A 21,531-nucleotide genomic window follows, 5' to 3' on the forward strand; every position below is an offset into this window, starting at 1 on the left:
AAAATATTTTTTCAATGAAAGAGATGCTTAATTCTTACATTAATTTTTTTTTTTTTTTTTATTTGGAGCGAGCGACACCGATTTTGGCGTCTTACGACGGCTATTCGAGAAATTATTTTACAGTCGTAAACACGTGGGATAAGTTAATTTTGACAGTTTTGAGAGGAAAATGAATGAAAGCGTAACTCCGTGGATAAATACGTAAATTATTTTTATCGGGAATTCCGTTTTAAACTATTTTAGATTGATATTTTGTAAATATATAATTTCAGAGAGGAATGGGTGAAGGTTTCGGAATGGTTATATTCGAACGATTTAGAACAACAACGTTGGGCTACCGAACGATTGGCTATATGGAAAATCAGGTATATAAATTGGTAAGATTGCAGCTCTGAATGAGGAATATTCAACCCCCAAATTGCAGAGCTCCCATACGAGCGAAGTCAAAGGAACCACACCTGCACATGCAACCCGTCACTTCCAAAGTTTACACTACCACTGTTGTATTGTTAGGTGATACGGCAGTCAGATGGACAGATAAACAGCTGGATTTCGCTCACAACTTAGTACATGATTAATAAAAAATTTCACTTGAATTACTCAATAAAATGAAAGGACAATCTCTAGTTTTTATCAGTAATTAATGCATTTCGATACGTGTTCGTTTCACGAATGTGTGAGCATTATTCTCTCTCTTCTGACGTCCGTGCCGGCATGTCGGGCACAATAGTCGTAGTGGCGCCTTTTTCTAGCAGATGGTTATTGTTGGATGCGTCACTTTTACTCGATGCCATGTACGCCAAAAGAATAGTTTCTGAGGACACTGGAACAAATATGTTTCTATTATCTCACTTATGGTGATTAATATAAATTTTTGAAATACGAAAGTTTGTGGAATCTTTGAGTGAAACACTAAAATTTGGTTTTTGTGAAGGATGTATCGTGCAACCAGGTTCGTTCTAATTGGAGGAGTGTCGGTTCCAATCGCATTGGTGTTCTCATTGTCAATCTCGGCAGTGACTACGAGGATCAAAAGTAGTATTTTTATCTGTGTTACTGAGTTGCTTGAGCTAATACGGCGAGACGAATACCTGTTTTGTATGTGTTCTGTTAGTTTCTTCCGAGTTTACCTTGGTCAGTCTGAACTATCAAGTAGTGCGATGCTTTGTGTTTTGACGTGATCTGGCACCCATCTGTCAACTATGGTCAATCTTTTAAGCATTATTTTTTCTTACTGTCAAGAACCTGGTGTTTCAACCTGCTTCTGTCTGCATAACCTTTTGCTAAGTTAAATTACTATGTATATCTGAGACCCTTTTGGTCAGTAGAAAGAAGAAACAAATATTTCTTGGCTGCCAAAACATGTACTACTAAACAATTCGTTTTTGATTAAGAGGTATTCTGACTATTTAGCAGTGCTAATGTAAAGTTAGTATCATCTTTATGCTTCTTTATAAGATGGTTTGGCTGCAACTCTTATTTTTCAAACATACAACACCATAAAACTTATATAGAGAGGACTTAAATGAGAAAATTCTAATAGCTACTAATTTAACGTTACCGAACGATGTTCGGTATCGTTAAATTACCGAAACATGTTTCGGTTCTTATTGCAGTTTTTAGACTGCTCCAGTATTGAATAATGAATATATGAAATTAGTCAGGAAGTTTGGTATTTTACACAATTTTGTTACGTTAATTTAATTATATTAACAATTTCAGATCATACCCTAAATTATTATCAGAGATTGACGCCACCGAAGCTTTGGCACGGGCAAAGTACTTCGACGTCGTTGCCCAGAACACAAATAATTATACTGAAATGCAAGATGTCGTTAAATTATATTCGATTGCACTTATCAGGTTGGTCTCTTCTACAGTTTATTTCTTCTGTCTAATTTAAATTGCTTCAATTAATTAACTAATTAATATTTCTTACAGATTTATTAAATTAATTGACGAATTAGGAAAGAAGAAAGGAATCGTATCGGTTAACACTGCTGCAAAATTGGTTAAGATATTTGTGTTTTTGGAAGTGACGATTGTTCCGTGCATAATTTGAATGCAATAATTTATAATTATTTATTTCCGCATGCAGCTTAACATACCGAGATGGATTGCCGATCTCCGACATGATGTCACTCATTACATCGTTCCTCCTTTAAGGATTTTGAGGGAAGGAGTTGAGTTTGCTCTTAATTGGTTAAAAAACCATTACTGGGACCAACGTTTAGAAGTTTCGGATGAAGAAACTTTGGAAGATACACTTGCCGAAAGAGAAGCAAATGCTAAGAATTTGATTGATAATTTTTATAGGCTGCAGTACAATGTGAGACTGCTTAATCTTTCATTTTATTATGTTTATGATTAGACAAATCTAACTTAAAATGTTTTTGTTTATAGAATCCTTTAGCAACTAGAAAAATTAGGTATACGTTACGCGCTATGAATTCCATGATCCGACGTGATACGTGAGTACAGTTTTTGTTTGTATTATAAATTGAATAAATTTTTAATTAGATGTTAAATCCTTGTTTTTGATAGTTTATAATGATGCCTTTTTCTTTTCATAATAATTAAATTGATCTGATGTTTTTGTGTTATACACAAGGGCTGGCCAAACTGTGGCTCTTCTAGACCCTTATTGCGGCTCCCATGTACTTACATGATTTCTTTTTATGAACTTGGTACATACTATTACACATATATGATATTTTTTTTTAAGTTTTCCGATTATGTAATGTAATATACACAAAATCAACTTTACTTAAACCAAATAACCGGAGCAAAAATGTTCTACTATTGTGAATGTTTTCGATGCCCCTTCTGGGCTCTTCTTCGGGCTTTTTATGTAAATCCGTTGCAAGCTGTTCATTCAATTTTCAAATTTCAATTTAGAAGGCATTCAATTTCTGATTCAAAATGCACACGTATTCCAAGATATTCAAATATTGGATATTAGTATGAGATTCGAAATGCACACTAGTTTCAATTTAAACCAATATAAAATAAAATGCTATCGTTTATTAGGACTTGTCATGCCGTGGAAAGTGACATTTCTTCTTTAAAATTAATGCATGTGGACTTGCAACCTGCCTGAAATATTTCCATTGCCTCCAACACTTTGAGGTGATCATGATGTGCGGTGGTGAGGATGATACGTGCTTCGTTAAAATCAGCTGTGATGTCCGAGTCCGTCGCATAAGTCAAAAGGGCCATTGTGCATTTATTGTGTAGTGTCTGACTTATGCTCTTTTAATCTTACTGCTAACAAATGTTTGGTGGAGCCAACATATACCATTTCTCTATCGCATCATCCATCTCTTACCGAGACCCTGTAGATCCCTGGTAATCTGTCTGGATTGGGATGGTCTTTTCCATTCCTTAGTATGCCGTAAGTGGATGGACATCTCCTGTACACTATATTGATTTCACACTTCTTGCATTATTCTTGCACTTCTTGCAATTGCATTATATATTGATTTTAAATGCGGGTTATAAGTGAGGGAAATCCTTTTCCTATCATCTTCCTTTTCGTCGTTCGGTATTTCCATCCTACTATATGCTACTTCTTGTGTATGTTTGTAGGTTTCACATAACCTACATATAAAGTTGTTGTATCCATGCTCAATGGCTATCCCTTCTATATTTCTTATTTCTTGCATTAATGCCTGCATGGTGGAAGAGTGTGTGAACACTCTCCTGACCAATGCTCTGAAGACTGCTATTTTATAAGAAAAGAGATCACAGGATCCTATTGGAATATACGTTGAGACAGCAGTTGGTTTTCGATACACAGCAGTGTGTATGTTCGATCCTTCAATTATGATGTCCACATTTAAAAAGTGGACTCTGTCTGGGCTGTGTTGTTCGATCTCAACAAATAGTCTATACGGATTGTTGTTCATTGCGTCTATAATATATATCGTCTATAATATATTCCAGTTTCGTCCAAAAGATGATGATATCGTCGATGTCATTGGGACACCCCTACTCTGTGCATACACAATCCCTTTAAACTGGAATGCTGAACTATAACATGCCAAGTGTGCCAATTCTAATATATTTTGGTGCATTGATCTGCAAGTGAAAGATTAGGTGGTACTCTTGAAGTGACTCTCCAATAGCTTACTCTCCTTACACGGCTCTAGTATATTTTCCGATAGGTAGTGTACAGCTCCTATTGTGACAAGGTTTGGCCATCCCTGTTATACACTAGTGTGCTGGAAGCAAAATGTATCATAAGTATTATGATACTGTATTGTACTGGAAGCAAAATGTATTATGAAAGCATATTTTAAAAATGAGAAGAAACAAAGATTATGTCCACAATCAGATAAAGGCTAGGCCACGACTGTAGGATAAGTTATTATAGCCCACGGCTGTTTGTAATTGAAAATACAGTGTTATGTTTTTAATTTTGTATATGAAGTGCACCAGAAAAACTTTCCAATGCACCACAAACCAGAAATGCTTTAGAACTGTTGCTCTAATTGAAACTCAATGGTGTGCAATGTAGATACTTGAGAAAAGTCTAGATTTTCATTGATATAGAATTTGTGGATGATGATAAAATAATATAAGAAAATTCTCCAAGAGAGATGCCTCCTGGGGACTTTCTATTGGGAGTTGACCCCTATTTGTGTGTCTAACAATTAATTGCTAGTAAAAAAAACCCCAGCCTGTTGGTCAGGTATGAATGAGGGACCAACTATCAGTGTTTGGGCGTAGGGTAATATTAAAACAAAATTTATTCTTCTAACTAAAAATTGTTAAAAGCATTGAATATTGAACATTAAAAATCAATTTAACGTTAATAACGTGATGCAAATGATCGATAAATTTAAATATTCTCGTCTATTTTTAGTGAGACGTTCTCCAAGATTCTTGTTTCTTACATGTTACCGGACGAAGGGAGTTTGCGAGAAATCTTAAAAGACGAAAGTAAGATTTGTTTATTTTCTTACAGAATTCGGTACTCTAGAATTTTAAAGAATAAATATTGACAATTAAATATTACGTCTTTAATAGTAGTCAAATACCTTCTTTCGTCTATTCACGATGGATATGCGACTCAAATTAGTTTTCTCGGAAGTTTTTTGCTCCGACAAATAGTTTGAATTGCGTTTACATTTGAGGAGCTTCTAGTGTTTTAATTATGAACTCACTATTAAGAGAAAAAAGAAAAAGATATGGCAGCTCTAACGTTACAACTGTGTAAATTTCCCACTATAACTATGAAATGTCATATTATTTTATTAACCTTTGTGGTGTCGTACTACGTGATTCACGCTGTATTTCTGGAAATGTAGGCTCGGTATTATAAATTCAGGTTACGAGAAATATAATGACAGTTTTCTAGAATTATTTAGGTCATAAAAACGGGAGTCTACCTTAACTGATCTTCATATTACAGACATTTACTGCTAAAATTATATTTAAAAATTTTATGCATTTTTAAAAGTTGTTAATGGCTAGTACTGCATTTTTATGCTTATAACTCACAAAAAACTGCTAGAAAAAAAAATAAAAACCTTTGTATAATCTCCTTCAGTATAAATCCTGCATCTAAGGAGCAACATCTGTTACATTAGGTGAGAATTTTCTAATTGTAATTTAAAACTGTCATATAACCTGCCGCATCGTGTAGCCAGCATCCCCTTTTCGACTTGTCTTTTAAACATTGATAACTTGTGTTTAATACATGCGAAAACATAGTAAATACGAGGATGCTAACTTGCATTACTTGTTGATAATTTGCCATGTCTAGAAGCTTTAGCAACCCGAAATACTTGTAACGTTTACAGCAGAAAGCAAACTTTCCATAAAGATCTTTGACCTTATAAAATCAACAATTCCATTAACAGTTGTATTGCACACAAAAGATTGATAAAATTAGAATTGAAAAGCTTTAAACAAGTAGAGTTTGAGTTTGCAATATGTTAACATCTAAAACAATAGCTTTTTTTGCTGTAATTTCTCTAATTACGATGGGAAATCTGTTCTTCCACTCCTCGGTTACTATTGCCGTAATTTTGTTCTCATCTTGGGTTTATTGGCCTGCAGTTGCAGTTAGACGGGAGGTGACGGATGGAATCCAGGTGGAACTACTTGTGAAATTCGTACGATTCTAGTTCGGTATTGAGCTCCGTCTGCACAGTGCGACAGACTGTTGCGTACATCACTTTGGCCATCTGGCCATAAAACTTTCTTATCTAGAATGTAAATAATTAGATACGAGAAATGAGTTTTGGAAAAACGAAAAACTTAACTTTTCATCACATTTCAGAGCCAAATTTTTTAAAGTCTGCATCTACCATTTTACCAAAATCCGTCATGTTATTTTGGAGTCCCGTTCTGAAATTATACGACAACAGAGAAAAGTTTTGCATATTATTAAACTGTTTGTTATCGTTTCCCAAACCTACTTCGGATTCTTTTCGACACAGACTAGTTGCAGCTTGGATGAGGAAATTTCTGAAATCGAAGAGTGAGTGGAAAAACCTACAATCAATACTTTTATTTTGATAAAAATTGCAATTTAAAAATTTATTTTCTGCCGTAGAAGTAAGTTTTAAGTCGAAAAATCGTTTTTCGAAATGGAGCTGGTTGCTAAAGAAGGCGTTAGTTTGCGAAAACGAATATTCTCCGGAATTCTTACCGTTGTAAGTGAGATTCGTGATTTACAAATTTAAGATATTATTTTCCTAAATTATAATGGTATCTTCGTGCAAGCAAAATCTTATTTATTTTTTATTTTTAAGGATGTTAGAAAATCTAGACGTTCCAATACCCGAAGATAAAAAGCAGGATCTGATGGCCTTACTTGCCATAAGACTCGGAAAGACTTATAAAGAGAAGTCTAACTCCGACAAAGTTTCCCGAACGTATTCGGTGTTAGATTTAGAAAAGGGTAAGAGAATTCTATGTTTTTTTTTGTTTAAGATTAATTCCATTTCACTGGTCTTCATTAATAATACACTATGGTGTGTGCCTAGTCCCGCAAAGCACTGTTAGGTACTGTATAGACAAGTTAGAATACAAAGATATGACATGCAATATAAAAGGATGAAAAGGGCTTATTTTTAAGATATTAAATACAATATGTACACAATGATAAAACAAATTAAGAGGTGAAGAGGCAGCTATCTCTATGGGAGATTAATGAAAATCTAGAACACTTGTCTTGGCATATTTGTTGATAAAAGAGAAAATCAATGTAAACATCTCAAAATTTGATAAGTTGATTGCAGCTAAAACACTACAGTATTCACTCTTTCTGCCATTTGGGCACTAAGAGAGCCTTTTTATTGAGCCCGTTATAGGTTCGGCTAGGCCACAAGGGAGCAGTCGGGTGGTGAGGAACAAGACCAAATGTTTCCAGAATTGACCATCCCTGAAAAATTCTTGGGTTTTTGGATCCATCCAACTTTGGCCCATTGCTGTGGAAAACTAAGAACAATGTCTTAACATTCGAGGCCGAGTGGCCAAATGGTTGTGGGTTTGGAGCAGGAGGTGATGTCATTTCCAATGAACCTCCTAAAGGGCTGGTGAAGACGTAATGATTAGTCTTGTCCAGCATTGCAGAGAGAAGTTATTCCCGTCGGACTTTGTAATTGTCGATGGAATGAAAGTAGAGAAATAATTTTTAGCTGCCAACCAAAACGATGGATTTCTTGAGGTTGTCCCCGATAAATGTGCATTCCAATTACAATTGTTATATGCAATTATTCACGGCTGTTTCATTCCAGTGACGTCTGTCTTCGTCCAAATCGTTAGCCATTTCTGATTTTATGAAATTACAGTGAAAAATAAATTTGCTAAGTAAAAATAAATTGCTTTTCACACTGTGCTTTTACTTTGCTAGTCCTTTTTGCATCATGAGAATGTACAGGAGGGTCTAATGATGTGTTCACTTGTTTATAATCGATCAGCGCAAATCGCAACCGTCAATCTCGTAACGGTCAAATCGTAACGGTCAACTCTTTGATAACAGGTGCGTGTCTGGGAATTGTAACGGATAAGTTACGGCGGCGCTGATCGATTATAAACAAGTGAACACATCATTAGACCCTCCTGTAATTAGAATTGAGTTGACTTTTGTGAGTTTTTCCCTGCTTAATTATGTTAAAATTACCAGTGATCCGAGGGATTTGAACTTGTGGAAAGTAAAAATTTAAAAACTCCATCATTTAGTCTCTTTTACTTACCTTGTGAAAGCCTTTGTCTCAAAGTTGTGGCGGGTCTTGCGTGTACCGACGATCCGCACTATTGCCACCAGAATAATCTAAGGATAGGTGTCAAACCAAGGGATAAAAACACCTGTGTTATATTCTAAGGTTGGATATTTAGGCTATTGGGCTGGCAACTCAAAAGTTGTAAAATATCTACATAAAGCTAATGAATGTTTCCAGATAGTATAAGAATTTTGAGCCCATATCCTTTTTTGGACCGAGAAAGCCTCAATACGTAAGAAAGATAAAAGTATTTTCTACCGACATTTAAATTTTTCACTATTATGTCGTCGAGTTCCGTATAATTAGTATTGTGGGATGACGAGGAAAAGAAATTTTTGCTGCAAAAGTTCCCTTTTCTTGCAATTGAAATGCAAGAATATTAATTATTTTAGTAACTATGTATAGACAAAAATCACTAATTTGGAAAATTGTGCACGGCAGCCCTCTAAATGACGCCAAAGGAATTTTGGTGACATGCAATGACCAAAATATAGACATTAAAATTTTAATAAATACTAGAAAACAATGTTTATTGATTGCTGGTCCGTGAAAAAGTTTCACCAGTCTGCAGAAAAATATTTGACCGTACCAACACTGGCAGAGCTTATTACGGGTGACATTTAAGTTATCGTGCATATAATTACTGGTCCGTGTAAATTTATCCATAATTTTACTTGTCTTGCAATGAGAAACACTGCTATAAAACATAATTTGTTAATCCTTGGTTTAAACATATCTTTCTTAACAATTTGTATTTGTGCTAGCATACACCATTTACTTCTAACAAATGATTAAAGTGAATTCCCTTTGTCTTCGTCCATTATCCTTATCCCCGCTCAACTCGATAACCTCTTGACTAGGAACTTTCGAATTGACGATTCAAATATATACTAGGCTATAGAATGCATCCTAATATATTTTTAATGAAAATTTATTATCTCAATTGAAACCTTTGTAATAAACACTGTAATTTATTTTCATAGCTTTGACTTAAACAAGAACATATTTACTATTTTTTTAGTGAGGTTAAGAGAAACAAAATTTATCCAAGGACAACCTCTTCACTGGCAAGTTTGCACAGGTTAGTTTAAAAAATATATATATATATAATATATTTATTTTTTTTATATTTGCCACAAAAACAAATTGTTTTCTTCTCCTTCCCCGCACAATTACAGCCAAATATTTTTATTTCAAGATTTCACTTGTATCCTTTTAATCCGAAATGTTTTGGATCCGGTTTTATTCCGGACTTAATTTGAGAACTGGTTTTCCTGCTCTGACCTCAAAATATCATTATTATTATTATTATTGTTGTTTATTAAATAATAATTACTCCGTTGTTACGGATATACAAGATTAACGCAAATTTTTTTAATTGTAATTAACTGTATTAAGCAACGTAGTGAAATTTAGACTTATGCAAAACTTGCTTCTTGATATTATCAATCTAGAATTAGATAAGTTTCTAGCATGTGATAGTATGGCATCCTTCTCTTACGTATCTTACAAAAACTGGACTCTAGATTCTATAATGAAAAACAATCCTGCAACTTTTCTGTAAAGTCTACGGGTATTAAATCTGTGGCACGATTTTGGAGAAACGCGAGAACTTCCGATAGAAATCTATATGTAATTTGGGAATTTTTACTTTTTAGATGATATCCAATGGAGAGATTGGCCGTTGGGTTGCTTACCCGGAATCGATTCGAGTTGGTAAGATAACTACGATATTTTATGCCGAGGAGTGTGCAATTTTGCTTAAGTACCTTAATTCCCGTTTGCGTTCCTAGCTTGCAGACATGTGTCGAAATGGAAGAAGAAAACAACCCGCAGCATTTATGAGATGTCGATTTGATCATTTTTGAAATAAAGGTATATTTAAATTTTGTAATAATTGAAATGGTGAAGCCATGCTGGACACAAACCAATTTTATTAAAATTGAGACGCAGCAGTTTAACAATTTTACAGCCGAACACAGACATTCAGATTAACAGAGAATAGAAATGTTCTCATAAAACAATGAACCACACGTGCATGCCCGAAAGTTTGTTGTATATATAATAATGTATATTTAAAAAACAAAACAAAAAAAAAGTGTGTTCGTAGAAATAAAGAGGAAATAACCCAACGTTAAGTTACCGACGGCCATTTCGCAGATAAACCACAACCAAATTACAAATTAAAAACGACACTAGACCGAATACAATATATCTTAAATACTATCAGCTGCTTTGTTTTTAAGAAAATTGGGTCCTGAACCCTATACATACAATGACAATACACAGTATTGTATATAACAATAAGCTGAACATTAGATACATCATGATACATGTTGTTTTATCAACATACATACTCTCCTGGTTGGCCGCAATACCGGCAGCTCGCCAGAAGCGTTTCAGCTTTATTTTTTATTTTTTTGCACTAGTCGGAATACCTTATTTTCGCCCAGATAATCGATTTAAAAACAATTATATATATATATATATATATATATAATATATTTATATACATTCATTTACTATAATAATGGAGAGACGATTTGGCTACCGTAATGATGACTCCATACACGGGCGCGATTTTTACTCAACAAAAGTCGGGCCGTGCAGAGCGAATCGAGCATTGTAATAGGACTTATCACAAGAACAAGAAAAATTATCCATCCCTGGGTAAAAAATAAATGGAATGTGCAAGCAAAATTATGCACGAAGATTCTGTTTTCGAATTTCGTTACAAAAATTGCAACAAAATTTGAAAAGGGGGTCGAAGTTGTTGCTGGCATTTTTGTTTTTCCTAAGAGTAAAAATAAAGTTTCAGAAACAGTAGTTTTGAATATCAAAAAACTGCATTGAGCTTGTATGAGACTAGACAAGAGATTGGCTTTGACAAAAATAAACGGGTGATGTATTTGGAGGTAGGCTCTCTGCACCGTTTCCGAGTTGTACTCGTTGCCACCTAAACGCAAGAAAATAACTAATTCCGAAGTAAAATCCTCGGCCATTTTGCAGTCTGGTAGCGGCAGATACGTCAAATAAAAATCAATCTAAATTGTACGACGGCAATACGTTTGAAAGCTTGCTTCAGAAAGAGTGAGAAAAGAAAAAAATATTGGTCGTCATCACACAAACCGATTACGTTTCACACGAAATTCAAATCTTCACTCGATAGGATAACAATTTATAAAATAAATACTGCAGTTATACTTTGTGATGTAAAACATGATAGCGCACAATATCAATTTTAAAAACTTTAACGGTGATCCCCCTTGTTTTGTATTCTGATAGTTTCTTGAATTCCCAGCCAATATACACTGTTTGGGATTAGGGTATATACACTTGTTACTTAGGATACAGGGTCAGTATGGCCGCACATATCTTCTGTGGATTCTTTTCCTCTGGATACATATCCATTGCCACTCTGACTTGCTGCTCTGGAAATATCGAAGATAGATGGTAGTACAATTTGTATCTGGATTCGTCTGATAGATCCGGAGACATGGCCCGTGGAGTGCCCAGCGGAGACATGGTTCCCAACTGTACCGCCTGGGGTGGTACACTGGAGGGTCTGACGGGCTGGTTGAGCTGACTGATGTTTAATCCCGTGCCGTGCACGTCTGGCCATCTGGAACTTGTCTGCATGACGGGTGGCGTCGCACCCATCATCTGGAGTCCCGTGTCACTCTGCATCAACCACGATTGTGCAGGCATCTCTCCAAGGTAATTTCCCAGCATTCCCGGAGGACAAGTCTGGACTTGCTGAGCGGGGGACACTTCAGGAAAGACATTTAATCTCGTGTCGGAAGTACTATTTAGCCTCTGCATTCTTCCTGAAGGTGGAGGCCACTGCCGGTACGAATCCGGTGCACTGGCAATTCTGGTGACGGAATGGTGTTCTTGTCTGTCGGTGGTCAAGTTTTCCCATGGTTGAGGGTGAGACGGAACGGAAAGTGAAGTCTTGTCACTACACATTCTGGTCCTGTGCTGATTTCTCGCATAACTGCTCCGTGAGTGAATGTTTTCTTGGCTACTGGCTCTATGCATTAAGAGAGGATGTTCTACCTGCTGTGATATGAGATTAAAATGTTCTGGCTGCGGAGACATCATTCTCTGCGTACCTCCAGAAAATCCTCTCAGCTGATATAACCGAGGATCACACACAGGATTGAGTGTTAACTGACGCTGCAGTTTTCTGTGGAGATTAGTAGCAGAATTGTCTTCGGAAGTCACTCCTCCTGCAGACGTACTCGCCACTTGGTTAAAACCGAGCCCGGCAGAAGTGCTAATATTGTCAGGATCGGATAGTCTCTTGGCAACGGAAAGGTGACCTCCCTTGTCCGGTTCCAAAAACATTTCCACCCGGGATCCGGATATGTTTTGTGGCAGAGTAGGAGAAATAGTCGCCCAGTTACTGACGCACGTCTGAACAGACGTGGCAGAAACACCCATCGGCAGTGGAGACCATGAACTTCCCAATGCTCCCATATGCAAATCACCAACATTAGACAGAAGGTGCGTGGCAAGACAGCTCGAAGCATTTTCTGTATTCTGCTCTGCAGAAACGCTTAATCTATCATCGATGCTTCGTCTATTCTCTAACTCTGTTGCTCCAGGCAATTTCTTGGCTATCAGTTCCTGCGGTAGTGCGGTCGCTGCCGCAACGGATTTCGTTCTTGACAGCGGCATCTTTTTCACCTTGGATGCTGCAGTTTCGGAAGAGGGTGGCAAACTCTGCGTCTTCAGCTTAGTTCCTGTTGCGGAAAAGAAAAAGAAACAATGTATTCAACGTACAAAATCTCCAAGTAAAATGTAGAGAGACAAACTGAGCAGCATTTTACCCGGAGAAGAATCTCTACTCTTCAGTCCCCTAGATTTGACTTCTTGCAACTGAATCTTGGCCTGTTCCGCCAGTCTCTCTGTTATGGACTTCTGCGGCTGGTTGCCACGTTCTGGATGATAATATTTGCATTTGTTACCGTACGTACATTTTTTTCCGTAGGGGCAAGGTTGTGGAAGGGTCTCTGGGGCCTTGGGCTGCTTGCGCAAGAAATTATCCAGAGAGGGCCCATGGCGTCCCAGCGGATCGTCAGGAGGCATGAATCTGAAAGGAAAGACGGAGAGAATTTTTTTTAAAAAAAGGCACAGTATTAAGGATGAGAAACCCGGCACTGGCAAAAAGCATTAAATTTGGCCGGGAGACATAATTTGTAAGCAATTTACCTTCCTTCCACCCTCTATCTAAAAATCATCAGGAGACAGACACTCCCTATCTGAGCAGACCATCGCGAAGCCACGTCACGTTGGCTCCTCCACTTTTCCCACGACCATAGAGTCCCATCGCGGACACCCCTGCACCTCCGTAGACGGAACTAGAGCCCATCCCAGTCTGGATCGGCACAATGACGTTAGAGAAGAGAGAGAGAGGGAAAGTGGTCGTTTGGGAGTAACCGACCCCACACACACACACGTGCCGAATCTCCCGCCACCCACTCGTGGCAATAAAAAAATAAATAAATAAATAAAAACACGTCTACTTTCGACACTCGCGCACGTTCCTGCCGGATCTAGCAACGAGACGTGATTCGTACCGGTCGGACTCCTCCGGAGTGGGATGGAATGTCACCCTTGACCAGACCAGTTTCGGGCAGGAGGGAGGGAGATTGGCCCAGTCGAGATGTCACGATCTCGAGTGATGTACGTGAGGATCGCGACCTTGAACGAACGAGAGAGACTACGGGTCGCCGCGTGACCCGTCACGAAGTTCGACATCCCACATTTATCCGCGGGAAAAGGGGGCAGGCCATTAATTCGGTCGGAGGAAACGGAACTGGTCTTCGCGGTTCGCACGAGGGCCATTCACTCGCTCACCTGTCGTTGACGAACGAGTACATCAGCAGCTTCTCCTCCACCACTTTCTTGTACTCGGGGTTCTCGTTGGCCAAATCTCGGTAATTGTCGTTGGATACCACGATCCCGTCCACCTCCACCGCCAATTTCAGGACGTATCGGTCGTCGTAGCACACCATCCTCCTCCCTCCCACTCGGCGAGAGGGGGTGAACACCAGCAGCCTCTCCTTTTCCAACTGAGCCAGAATCTCTTGATCTGTGGGGGAGAAAAGAAAACCAGGGAGAGATTTTGAGGGGGAAATTCTCCACGGTGGGGAAGGGGGAGGAAGTTTCCTTTTTTTTGTACCTTTGATGGGCGCATCCGGTCTGGACGCCTCTTTCCTCCAGCGGGGGACGAAAACGGTGATGTCTTTGTGACCCCGGGAACGGAACCAGTCCACGCAGATCTTAATTCCTCGACACGAGAAGCACTCCTTGTTTCCGTGACTAAAAAGAGAGGGAGATTTCGTCAAAAATCAAGAAATTATCATTAAAGCGGCGCGCAAAACCCCGCGGGTTTTTTTTTGGGGGGGGAGAAACCGGAACCACGAACCAGTAAAAAAAATGGAGAAGGAAAGAAGAAACCCCGAAGCGATCGTAGATTAAATATATGTATTTTGTATTTTTTTTTTTAAAGAGAAGATGATTGGCCGCAAACGGCAGACCATCGGGGCAGGTGCAACGGGCGTCACATCCTGTTTGCCTGTGTGACGTCGGGCGAAAGTTTTTCGGCGGGTCGACGACCTGCCCGCTCCGTTAATCGGACCGGAAAACCGGTGCTCGGTCGTCTCGACCCGCAACCGGAACCGGTCACGTGCCGGATCCCGGCCCAGGTAGAATTTTTGTCGCCGCCGAGGAGGCCGTCCGGGGGAAAGGGAGAAGCGGGGGGCGGCGTTTCGAGATCCGCTTCTCCGGCTCAGGAAACCGCGTGGCGCCGCGCCGCGCCACCGCAAAATTCGGGCGGTCCAACGTGTCCGGACGGGGCGGCCCGCGGGAAGGAAAACCCGTCGGCGATGCGCCGACCTCCAAGGTCGACGGGATCTTCGTCCGCTGCGCGCCCGTTCTATCCCCCTCCGGCGCCTCCCTCCCCGCTTTTACCGGGAAGCCGGCGACCTCGGCGCGAAACAGCGCGGACGGGACCTTACCTGATGGCCACGTTGCTTCCGTCGACCACGACGTGTCTCAGGTTGCTTCCGTCGTCGGCGTCGACGTCGAAAGAGGGCAGATCCGGTGCGTCGCCGGCGTCGTCAGCGGTGCCCGCGTCGCTTCCGCAGTCGTCGGCTCCGGCGGCGGCGCCGAGCTTGATGAGTTCGGCCAGGAGCTCGTTCTGTCCGGGTCGGGCCCCCACCTTCTGCAGGGCCGTCTGCACCTGGCATTCGGTGTAGCCCAGCTTCAGCCCGAATTCCACCCGTGACGTGTAGTCTGGGTCCGAAACGATGGCCCGTAGATCCGTCGACTTCTCGTCAACGTATTCGGCGTATTCCGCCGCCAATGTATCCGAAACGGTCCTGCTGACGTCGTCGTGGCGGAATTCCGCATCGTTGACGTCGTAATCGGAATCGTAGCTGGAATCCTCGGACTCCAGGAGCCTGCACTGCTTCAACCCCTGCCTGGCGGACGAAGGGGGTCCCACACGCTGGTCCAGAAGGCGCAGCGCTTCCTCCGCGCACCCCTCGCGTCCCGACACTAACACCATTTTGTGCTCGGGATGTAGACGAAGCAACGCTCCCGTCTCTCTCTCGACGTCATCGCGCACCGATGCCGCTCGTTGGTAGGCTTCGGCCGAGTAGCGACGTTCCCTCGGCGCCTGGTCCTCTCGGCACACCGACAGAAGATAGTCCTGCGGGTTGAAAACAGAAAAAATTTCGGTTAATCTGCCCCTCCGGCACGCGCTGCTGCGTTTCGTTGCCGCGTGGCCGCGCCAATGCCTCGTCCATCTGGCACTCGTTACACCTACACTCGACTCGAAAGGTGTCGCGCTCGGAACACATCCGGTTCACCGGGTGCGCGTATGGAAACCGGAGAAAGCGGCCGGACGCCGACGCGACGCGTGACGACGCAACCGCCCGGACTTACCGCGGAGCTTCGCAAAGTTTCGTCCCATCCACCGAACGCCGCTGAGTTGTAATCACGCCGCCGGCATTTCCCATTATCGAGTTCCGGCTTCCACAACGTCGTATGATAGGTGCGCAGTGGTCGGACGTGGCCCGTAGGCGCGCGCGACCTTCGACCCCGAAGCCGACGGGGGTCGCGCGCCGGGCAGGTTCGTGACGTCTCCTCCGCGCTCGGCCATATAGCACTCGCGTCCGAGCATCGCCCCGCGGCCCGGGGGATCCGGATGTCACGTTTCGGCCGTCGACGCTTGGAAAATTTTTTACACTCCGGTCCTCCGAACGTGCAGTCGAAGGTCGAAAACAAAAAAATAAAATAATACGAAATCTCGCCACGAAGGGGCGAGACGTACCTTCCGCTTTGCCACCGACGCGTCGGGAGGGTGCGTCTCGGCGACGATGCGACGCAACGCGTACCGTTTTTTAATCCCCGAATATAAAGATAACGCCTGAACTTCATTATCATTCAGTCCGGGTAAGCGAGAGGCATAAAGCGTGTTTCGCCTATCTCCCCTTTTCCCCTCCTCAACCGGATGTGCGGAGCAAGCAATGTACGGAAGGTGAAGTATCCAAAAACCTGTTTCGGTCGCGAACGCTCTTTCTCGGGAGGAGGAGGAGGAGGGTTTTTCTGTTCCCGGACCCGGTAATTCCACGACAGAAACGTTCGAGATACTCGCGGTTGACCAAATCGCGAGCGCCAAATAGGTCGACGCGCGTGGAACTGGCCGATTAACCCAGAGAACGAAGTAGGACGCGTAACCGCCCGCGCCCTCGGCGAAGGACGGACACCACGACGTCCGTCTGTCGAAGCTTGCGTCGCGTCGCGTCGCTTCGCCGGCGCCAACACGCGCCGCTCGTCATTGTAATAATTTCCCGTAACGTATTACCGATTGCGAAAGTCCACATCCTTTCCATTGTAATTTTTCTTATATCCTCTCCCGTTTCGTGCCCCGTGCTGTCTCGGCGAGATGGGAGCGGAGGGTCCCTCTTCCGGGACCGCAATCCACTTCCAACCGCTCCCGTCGGACGGTTCTTACCGAAGGAGGTTGTCTACCCCGGCCGTCCATCCGCTCTGGGTACCCAAAGTGGAATGACAACCGGCCGACCGGCCGACCGTTCGCCCCGTGGAAAAGAATGTGATCATTTAGTCACCAAACTCTAAATGCTAATAATTACTTTCTCTCCTTTAATGGGGATGCGGAGGAAGGATGCCGGAGAGCGTTGAACTTTTAGCGTCTCGTTTAACCCGTACTCTACCCTAAATCTGCAATCTAATTGCCCGAACTAATCCATTGTTTCCCCACTAGAGTTAAATGTTCGGTGTGCTTTCTTTCCAACAAGATCCGGCCGCACGAGAGAACAAGAACTACGCTATACTTCCTAGATACTCTTCCTCCTTCGTCGTATGCATAAACAGAAAATTTCCTATTTACGATACCGAACGTAAACAGACCTTGAAAGTCCCGTCGATAAGAAATTGTTATTTAGTTTTGCAATTTTCAAATCAAAACTAATCTAAATAACAACACGGATGGTAAACTTAGAAAACTTTCTATTTTTAGTAAAAAATAGTCAATTTGTTTACAACTCCGGATAGTGTAACAATACCTACTTTTGCACAATACCCACAAACAAACAAGAGCGAGTAAACAGTTAGTCTCTCTACATAAGACCGAAAGATTCGAGTCATTAAATGCGAACTAAAAAGTTAACCAAACCGCATTTTAATACTCAAAATATTGTTGTCGTTAAATTCTACATAAACAGAATTACCTAATGTCCCTATTTCTAATTTAATAACTTCTGTTAAGAAATCTATTCAATGTATTGTGCATTTAATGATGAAGCGACAAAAAAACCATCCGAACGATGAAGAAGCAAATCTTAAGCGGAGCTGTTACACAACCACTTTTCATTTAAAGCATTAGACTGCATTATCCTTTCCGCAAATTCAAAAAACATCAGAATTACGTATCATAGCGGCGCTTCGTTTACGATACGTCGAGCGCTAGCTGCCGCAGAAGTCGGTTATCGAGTGTTTTTGTAACTCGTTAAGAACATCTGCGAATTTTAATGAAATTGCAGCTTAAATAAACGATTCTGAAAGTTTCAAACAGAAGAAATTAGCCCTGAGAAGGAATAAAACGGATAAGGCGCGAGGTTGTATCCGAGCAAGTAATAAAACAAATTTCTTTATCTGCATTCGTCAAACAGATACGGTGACATTTAATTTTTAAACGTCCAACATCCTTGAAACTTTTATATATTATTATCTTTTATCAATTACATAATATAATTATAAACATTTATGGCCCCGATAGTAAGCTAGTAAGCTGCCTCCATTATCTATTAAAATATCAGTACCATGCAATGAAAATTAAAAAAAAAAAAAAATAACGATTTTATGCTGATTCATGTAAAGTGAGATACTACAAACAAAATATACAAATAATAACAAAAATAGATCAAATTACAATAAAATAACTGAGGATAAAAGTAAAATTCATCGTTTACCATACACAAATTAGATTGAAATTTATTTTTTATAAAGTATTGCTGTTATTTTTAATTGCATGATTTTTCTAAATTCTCCACACAAATATAATTATATCATAATGGCAATTACAGATCCACTAATTATAATATGTCAACAATAAAGTTTCCTAATTACCTAAATTGCCATTAAAAAAATCAAAATTTCATGTTAACGCACAATATCAGATGTGCTTATGCACTTTCTAATGCAACAATGCGACATATTTTCGACGGGAAATATTTGACGTATCTTCTATATCATTTTAACACCTATCGTAACTCAATAACTAATATTTTCTTTATATTTCAAAGTGTATTTATATATAGGTATTGCGGCTCGTGACCTTAATGCCGCTGTAAAGAATTAAATATATCAAAAAATAGTACAACCGTTCATTAAGTTTACCTTAATAAGAAACACAAATTTTTAAAATGAGGTCATATGGTTCAGTTATCTCACTCTTTACTGAAGTGGAATGGAGAATGACCTAATTTGGAATTGTGCATGATTTAGGTAAATACACGATCAAGTGGAAGATTAAGAAATCTTCACTGGTCACTATTTCCTCTTAAGCGGTAGAAAAAAAAAGGAAGAGGTGGAAGGGAGGATAGCTTCAACGATGTCCTAAATTTGCTTAAAACAAACACATCTAAATAATGTGGCACTTTATAAACCGTGCTGCAAAACAAACTGTGTTCACATGAGACATTCCAAAGCTTTTAAACGGAAGCATAAACGAACACCGGATCCGATCAAAGGCATCAAAGGTTGCAGTTTACTCCGTAAATAAGAATTTCGACGACAACTGTTGATCAGTCGGTAACTAAGGCGATAATTTCTAGCTTAAACTAGTATGGAGCACTTGTATTTTGAATCTGTGCACACACGCACACATATATATGTATATACATAAAAAGCAAACAATTCCAACAAATATTAATATAAAATAAATTATTTAAGAAAAATTCATCTTGCTAAAGTCATTATTCAAATAAATTCAAGCTATAGGTCCTATAAATAAACTTTCAATCAATAATCGTATAAAGAGGACGACATGCGGTAAAACGATGCAAACCCGAGAAATTATAGAGTTATTTTTAAAAATGTATTTCAAATGAATTCCTTCGATGGTGACAACGAGGACAAGACAACAATGCACATGCACGAGACAATAACAATCACACTTAAATCTCGATTTTTATATTTATATTTCTCAATTTTTTAGCTTTGAGTTTGAAATAATTTTATCGTTTAAAAAAAATTTATTTATTTAAATTGGTCCTTTTATCATCTGATTATAAGCAATATGGCACTGAAAATGTTATTTTATTTTTTAAACAGATTAAAGAAACAAGTTGGGAAACCTGCTTAGTAAGACAAAATATATAATTAATTTTATCACTTGAACCCTGTTACAGGTGTTTACACATACTCTGCCTATATAAGATTTCAAGTTCTACACTCATAACAAATGGCAAAAATTTAAATATCATATATACAAAACAGTATAACTCGGGTTATTTATTACATAGTGTGCCAAACTAATGCTCAATATATTTTCAAGGAATTTTTTATAATTGATCTCATTGAGACTTTCCCATCAAACTATTTTTCTTTCTTTTTTTTATGGTAATTAAATTAAGGTAGATATATCTGGCTTTGTTATTGTATAAGGAAATACTCAAGTACGAAGAAACTTTGTACCCATCAAGATCCAAACCTGAAGGTTTGGTTCTTGATGGGTATAGTTTGAAATTGTGTATCATTAAATTCCTCAGTAGAAAAGTGGTATTTGACTTTGCCTTTCCAATATTTAAATCAATCACACATTACTGTACAGAAGATCCAAACCTGAAGGCTCTCAACAGGTACAGCCGGAAGGCACGTCGAGTCACTTATAAACAGATGCTCTTCATATTAAATTCCTTGATAGAAAAACCGTGCTTTCCTTTGCCTTTCCGACATTTAAATTAAATCACATTACTGTATAAGAGAATAATCAAAGTACCCATCAAGATCCAAACCTGGAGGATGGGTAACAGAGCATCTGATGATAACATACCTTTGAGCTTACAGCTTGAAGGTATGTTATGTATCATCAGATGCTGTGTACATTAAATTTTCCTTTGCTCCCTCTCTATTTAAACTGATCACACATCTGCCTTTGTTACTGTATATTTAAATACAAGCTGTATCCGTCAAGGTCCCTTCCCTCCAATTTAAGGTAGGATCAGATGATGTCTTACACTAGATTACCCGCGAGAAAAGCGATAATTACCTTAGCCTTTTCGATATTTTGTCCAGTTTTATGGTTCATAATGAATTTACACACGACTCTTTCCTCATCGTTAGATCCAATAGTCATAGTCAACTCCACTCGGATGTCGTACAGCTCTCGAATCCTGTTAACAACTAGCTGCAGTGACTCATACGAAGAAGAGGGAAGGAGCAGTTCGATACAATCGCTCATTCCTCGCCGCCTGTTCTAATTACACGGCATCTTCTCTCAACACGGAAATTCCGACCGACTTGTCCGCCATTACGGTGACCGCTCGGCTCCGCTTCGAGGTTAGAATAAAGTAGATCCGGGTTGCGGGTTCGAGAATGCACGATGCTGCATGGATATGCAACAATTACGACATCGATCGTTCGCTGCCTTTTCACCTTTCGTCGCCGACCACCGTCGGCACGCTGGCAAAAACCTACAGACGACTCCCCCTAACTGTAGAAAGTGACAACAACATCCGCCGGGTAATTTTATACC

The 21,531-nt window shown here is 40.0% G+C and overlaps 2 protein-coding genes across 4 annotated transcripts; one reads left to right on the forward strand and one right to left on the reverse strand.

Moving 5' to 3' along the window:
* Nucleotides 1-77: 77 nt before the first annotated feature.
* LOC136971820 (uncharacterized) lies at nt 78-10,134 on the forward strand. The gene is made up of 13 exons (XM_067266322.1): nt 78-201; nt 273-365; nt 1,723-1,863; nt 1,942-2,011; nt 2,099-2,329; nt 2,404-2,471; nt 4,868-4,944; nt 6,290-6,490; nt 6,566-6,665; nt 6,765-6,913; nt 9,259-9,318; nt 9,896-9,953; nt 10,031-10,134. Exons 1-13 carry the CDS (start codon nt 170-172, stop codon nt 10,080-10,082), a joined length of 1,332 nt encoding a protein of 443 aa, XP_067122423.1. The 5' UTR covers nt 78-169; the 3' UTR covers nt 10,083-10,134.
* Nucleotides 10,135-10,154: 20 nt separating this feature from the next.
* LOC136971819 (probable ribonuclease ZC3H12C) lies at nt 10,155-21,509 on the reverse strand. 3 transcript variants are annotated; one of them, XM_067266319.1, is made up of 6 exons: nt 21,046-21,509; nt 15,266-15,960; nt 14,428-14,567; nt 14,103-14,337; nt 13,073-13,335; nt 10,155-12,985 (listed from the first exon to the last, which is right to left on the reverse strand). In XM_067266319.1, the coding sequence occupies exons 1-6, from the start codon at nt 21,235-21,237 to the stop codon at nt 11,577-11,579; spliced, it is 2,934 nt and encodes a 977-aa protein (XP_067122420.1). In that variant the 5' UTR covers nt 21,238-21,509; the 3' UTR covers nt 10,155-11,576. The 3 variants fall into 3 exon arrangements, with proteins under 3 accessions (XP_067122420.1, XP_067122421.1, XP_067122422.1); XM_067266320.1 differs by lacking the exon at nt 21,046-21,509 and adding an exon at nt 16,585-17,078; XM_067266321.1 differs by lacking the exon at nt 21,046-21,509 and adding an exon at nt 16,197-16,578.
* Nucleotides 21,510-21,531: the final 22 nt, after the last annotated feature.

The sequence above is a fragment of the Centruroides vittatus genome, unplaced genomic scaffold (assembly GCF_030686945.1).
Source record: "Centruroides vittatus isolate TY-2023 unplaced genomic scaffold, ASM3068694v2 contig_2726, whole genome shotgun sequence".
NCBI lineage: Eukaryota > Metazoa > Arthropoda > Arachnida > Scorpiones > Buthidae > Centruroides > Centruroides vittatus.

Coding starts and splice junctions, on each gene's coding strand:
- LOC136971820 (XM_067266322.1), top strand. CDS start 170: ATGAATGAAAGCGTAACTCCGTGGATAAATAC. Junction 1,864..1,941: donor TATTCGATTGCACTTATCAG/GTTGGTCTCTTC, acceptor TATTTCTTACAG/ATTTATTAAATTAATTGACG. Junction 6,914..9,258: donor GGTGTTAGATTTAGAAAAGG/GTAAGAGAATTC, acceptor CTATTTTTTTAG/TGAGGTTAAGAGAAACAAAA.
- LOC136971819 (XM_067266319.1), bottom strand. CDS start 21,237: ATGAGCGATTGTATCGAACTGCTCCTTCCCTCTTCTTCGTATGAGTCA. Junction 15,961..21,045: donor AAAATATCGAAAAGGCTAAG/GTAATTATCGCT, acceptor TTCAACCCGCAG/GACTATCTTCTGTCGGTGTG. Junction 14,338..14,427: donor ACCGGATGCGCCCATCAAAG/GTACAAAAAAAA, acceptor TCTCCCCCACAG/ATCAAGAGATTCTGGCTCAG.